At 55.4% G+C, this 5,135-nt stretch overlaps 1 protein-coding gene across 1 annotated transcript; it reads left to right on the plus strand.

Annotated features, from left to right (window-relative positions):
• Positions 1–2,294: 2,294 nt before the first annotated feature.
• LOC116807570 (olfactory receptor 14J1-like) lies at positions 2,295–3,227 on the plus strand. The gene has a single exon (XM_072936389.1). It carries the CDS (start codon positions 2,295–2,297, stop codon positions 3,225–3,227), a length of 933 nt encoding a protein of 310 aa, XP_072792490.1.
• Positions 3,228–5,135: the final 1,908 nt, after the last annotated feature.

The raw sequence follows: 5,135 nt of genomic DNA on the forward strand, positions 1-5,135 counted from the left end.
GCTGAGTGTGCCCCATTCCCACTGGGACACCTGGAAGCTTCCAAGAAAGGTCTGGTGTTGCTATCGCGCTGGCGCGGTAGTGTGGAGAAAGGGTTTTAGAAAGGCCTTGGGAATGGGAAACTGAGGAAAAGATACATTTATGTATGCCCCATTGTTTCGGGAAAGTTTTGCTTCAGCATTTTTCTGTAAACCCCTTTTTCCCCACCCCTGAGCAGTTCCCATTGGATCCGACCCCTGGGGTGGTTCTGATGAGCCCATGCTGGACACTGTCTCTATTGTTTAGACCTTATCTCTTAATTTTGCTGTATAAAACTGTATCTGGGCAGTAGCCCAGGGAAAAGCCAGGGAATCTCAGGAAAACAGAAAGCTGGACAAGACAAAGGCAGATCTGAACCAATGTGGTTAATCAAACGTTCTCCATTTATTCAAGATAAGATGGTAGTTTATATAAGCTTCTACATAGTTTACAAAAACAAAGACACTCTGATTGGCAAGCTAACATTGTTTACCTTTTCCTTAAAACGGCCTACACCTTACACTATGAAAGCTGTACTAATTCACACCCAGACAGCCCAGTGGTCCCCATCACACCTTAAGACTATTTCTATCTGTGCCACAAGCTCTGAATTTCTAACTGTGTCAGAGGCTTGAAGGCCTCACCAGGCCCAAATCTGAGACCTAGACTGGAGTAGCTCAAATCTCATAACTCATGTCCTCTTTCTCTCAAAAATGCTGCAACACCAGGGTCTTTTGTCCCTGCAACCGTTCAGGCAATACAATCTCTCTGGACTGCACACAACTGACCTCTCTTCGTCTCTTTATCTCGACTCCTTGCGGCGACCGAGGCGCACCGCCGCTCGGACCGTGCAAACCCAGCCGCTGCCTGGTGAGCCCAGTGCAGCGGGACCGCGGCAAACCCCGGTCCCCTGAGGGGACAGCGAGCCGGAGGGGTCCCGGGGGGCCGGGGAGGGACGGGGGACAGCCGCAAGTGACCCCCGGAAGCCGCAGTCTGGTTTTTACTTTACTGTTCTAACACTGTTGCAAGGGGGTTTTTCTCTTTTTATGATAGACAACAGTGGGATGAGAGAAGCAGAACAGGAATTTTAATCCCAGAGTGACAGAACATTCTGAGTTGAAAGGGACACACAGGATCATCAAAGTCATGCTTGAACATTTACAGAGACTCCAGAACTGTGACTTTGGGTGGTCAGCCTCTCTGCTGGGAGCCTCCCAAAGGGCCTTCAGCCACTCCTCAGCCCTGGACAGCAGCAGCATCACCTCTGCAGGGCCCAGCAGGGCTCTCCTGAGCTGCCCTTGCCCAGCTGCACACAGAGCCTGCCCCAGCCAGGGCCCTGCACACAGGCAGGTTTTGTAGGGCCGGGCCGAGGGCACACAGGGTGGGATGGGCTCTGTGAGCGCTGTCAGGGACAAGGCACCTCTCAGGAGGGGATGTCCAGGCCCAGAGAGATGCTCAGGGAAGCAGAGGGGGCTGAACAGAGCACTGCCGGGGCAGGAGGGCACTGTTGGTGTGTGGGAGGTGCCGGGCACAGCTGGGCACGGGAACACTGTCCTGAGTGCCCAGCTGTCTCTGCCCTCTCAGGCACAGCACCACAACATCTTCTCTTGTTTCTGCACTCCCCTGATATTGTCACTGCTATCTGGGGCTCTCAGGGTGACTCTGGAATTTGCAGCAGCTGAGTCAGGCACTGCCCTTGGCATTCCTGCTAGGCAGGGGTGTCCATGGGAATGGGGTGTCCAAGCTTCCCTGGGACCTGTGGGGCTATGGGCAAAGCAGTCCATGGGAAAGGGGAATGAGCTGAGCCCCTCCCTGAGATCCCCTCATGGGCACAGCCTGGGATCTCCTTGCTGTGCCCTTCCCAGCTCTGAGCTGCCCTCCTGGGTGCAGATCTGTGCCAGAGCCTCTGGGAGCTCCCTGAATGTCCCACGGGGAAGTGCAGAGCTGCCACAGCTGAGGAAATGCTGCTGGGCTGGCCAAGGGAGCCGTGAGTGTCCTTGGAACAAGGGGGTGCTGAGACCTTGCCCAGAGATCTTTGGAGAGGCTGAGACATTCAGCGATCCCTCTGCTCCGGGCAGAGTCTGGTTTATCCCAGGGTGAGCTGGGAGTGTGATCGTGCTCTGATTGCAGCCAACGGTTTTCCCAGAGCAGGAACAAGGGTAGGTGCGTCCCAGCAGGACAGTCTACAGGGAATGGCTCAGGTTTGGCTCCAAGCAGCCTCTCCTGACTTGTCCCTGTCCTTTCTCCATGAACAGGTGCCCATGTGCAGCCACAGCAAATGTCCAACAGCAGCTCCATCAGCCACTTCCTCCTGCTGGCACTGGCAGACACGCGGCAGCTGCAGCTCCTGCACTTCTGCCTCTTCCTGGGCATCTCCCTGGCTGCCCTCCTGGGCAACGGCCTCATCATCAGCGCCGTAGCCTGCGGCCACCACCTGCACACGCCCATGTTCTTCTTCCTGCTCCACCTGGCCCTCAGCGACCTGGGCTCCATCTGCACCACTGTCCCCAAAGCCCTGCACAATTCCCTCTGGGACACCAGGGACATCTCCTACACAGGGTGTTCTGCTCAGCTCTTTTTCCTTCTGATCTTCATGTCAGCAGAGTATTTCCTCCTGACCATCATGTGCTACGACCGCTACGTGTCCATCTGCAAACCCCTGCACTACGGGACCCTCCTGGGCAGCAGAGCTTGTGCCCACATGGCAGCAGCTGCCTGGGCCAGTGCCTTTCTCAATGCTCTCATGCTCACAGCCAATACATTTTCCCTGCCCCTGTGCCATGGCAATGCCCTGGGCCAGTTCTTCTGTGAAATCCCCCAGATCCTCAAACTCTCCTGCTCCAAATCTTACCTCAGGGAACATTGGGTTCTTGTGGTTACTGTCAGTTCATCGTTGTGTTGTTTTGTGTTCATTGTTTTCTCCTATGTGCAGATCTTCAGGGTCGTACTGAGGATCCCCTCTGAGCAGGGACGGCACAAAGCCTTTTCCACCTGCCTCCCTCACCTGGCTGTGGTCTCTCTGTTCCTCAGCACTGCAGTGTTTGCTCACCTGAAGTCTCCCTCCATGTCCTCCCCATCCCTGGATCTGGCCCTGTCAGTTCTGTACTCGGTGGTGCCTCCAGCCCTGAACCCCCTCATCTACAGCCTGAGGAACCAGGAGCTCAAGGCTGCAGTTTGGACACTGATGACTGGATGCTTTCAGGAACATTAAACTGCTGGCCAATTTCTGCAAATCACTTGTAATAAAAGTCATCTTTGATACTTCTTGTTCTTTTCCATTTGTTGGTTCTTTTTCTTTGTTTTACATTATAATGTTGTCCACAAGGAAATGTCATTGATTGTGCCATTTCTCATCTTTTTTCTCTCCACCTTCCCTGTGGCCCCAGACTGTGTCAATGAGGGTCTGTGCTCTTGGTGGCTTTCCAGGATCTAAAGGATCTCCCAGCAGAGTTTTCTGCAGAGATGCCCTTTTGTTGCCTTCTCTGGAGCTGCAGCAGCAATGTCTGTGTGCAGAGCTGGGGGCAGATCAGTGCTGGCACAGCAGCTCTGCTCCTGCTGGCCACACCATTCCTGATCCAGGCCAGGAGCCATTGGCCTTCTTGGACACCTGGGCACACGGCTGGCTCATGTCCAGCCTGCTGTCCATCAGTCCCTGCAGGTCCCTTTCTGCCTGGCTGCTGTCCAGCCTGCTGTCCATCAGTCCCTGCAGGTCCCTTTCTGCCTGGCTGCTGTCCAGCCACTCTGTCCCCAGCCTGTGGTGCTGCAGGGGTTGTTGTGGCCAAAGTGCAGGACCCAGCACTTGGACTTGTTAAACCTCACGTTGTTGGATTTGGGCCCTGGATCCAGCCTGTCCAGGGCCCTCTGCAGAGCCCTCCTACCCTCCAGCAGATCAACACTCACATCCACCTTGGTGTCATCTGCAAAGATGTCCTTTGTTCCAAGGGGCCCTCAGTGTCACAATGTCCCTTTGGTTACACCAGGCCCTGCACTGTCACACTGGTCTCCTTGGTTCCATGGGGCCCCAAAATGTGGCAATGGACTCCTTGGTTCCATGGCGCCCCAAAATGTGGCAATGGACTCCTTGGTTCCACAGGGCTTCACAGTGTCACAATGTTCTCGTTGGTGCCGCAGTTTCACAGTGGCCCCTTGGTTCCATGGGGCCCCAGGGTGTCACAAAGGCCCCATGGTCATATGAGGTCCCACACTGTCACAATGCTCTTTGTGGTTTCACAAGTGCCCTCAGTGTCACAATGGACTCCTTTTTTCCATGAGCCCACACAGTGTCACAGTGGCCTTCCAGATTCCTGGAGGCCCCAGAGTGTCACAGTGGCCCCTTGGTTACACAAGGTCCTGCAGTGTCACAATGTCCCCTTGGTTCCATGAGGCCCCGCAGTGTCAGAAGGGCCCCTTGGTTCCACTGGGCCCTGGACTCTCCCAGTGCTCTCCTTGGTTTTGCAGTGTCACAATGGTGAAACCCCTCGGTCACACGAGGCCCCGCAGTGTCACAATGGCCTCTGTGGTTCCACCAGGACCCAGTGTCACGGGGACTCCCTGGTTCCATTGGGCCCCAGAGCACCCAATGGAGCCCTGGTTCTATGGGGCTGCACAGTGTCACCATGGTCCTCTTAGTTCCACGAGGCCCTGCAGTGTCACAATGGTCCCAGAGTGTCCCAATCATCACAGAATGACAGAATTAAATAGGCTGGAAAAGACCTTTGGGATCATCAAGTCCAACCAATGCCCTAATACCGCCTTGTCACCCAGACCGTGCCACTGAGTGCCACTGGAGAGGGACAGTGACTCTGCCACCTCCCCCCTGGCCTGCCCATTCCAATGCCCACTCACCCTTTCTGTGAAGAACTTCTTCCTCTTGTCCAGCCTAAACCTCCCCTGGTGCAGCTGAAGGCTGTGTCTCCTTGTGCTGCCCTCCAGCAGATCCACACTCACACCCAGCTTGGTGTCACCTGCAAATTTGGGGATGGTGGGCTCGATCCCCTCACCCAGATCATCGGTGAAGATGTTAAACAGGACTGGGCCCAACACAGATCCCTGGGGACAGCACCAGGGACTGGACACCAGCTGGGTGCAGCACCATCCCCACCCCTCTCTGGGCCCAGCC

Source organism: Taeniopygia guttata, chromosome 16, assembly GCF_048771995.1.
Source record: "Taeniopygia guttata chromosome 16, bTaeGut7.mat, whole genome shotgun sequence".
NCBI lineage: Eukaryota > Metazoa > Chordata > Aves > Passeriformes > Estrildidae > Taeniopygia > Taeniopygia guttata.

Excerpts from the sequence above, each read along its gene's own strand:
- LOC116807570 (XM_072936389.1), top strand. The coding sequence starts at position 2,295 with ATGTCCAACAGCAGCTCCATCAGCCACTTCCTCCTGCTGGCACTGGCA.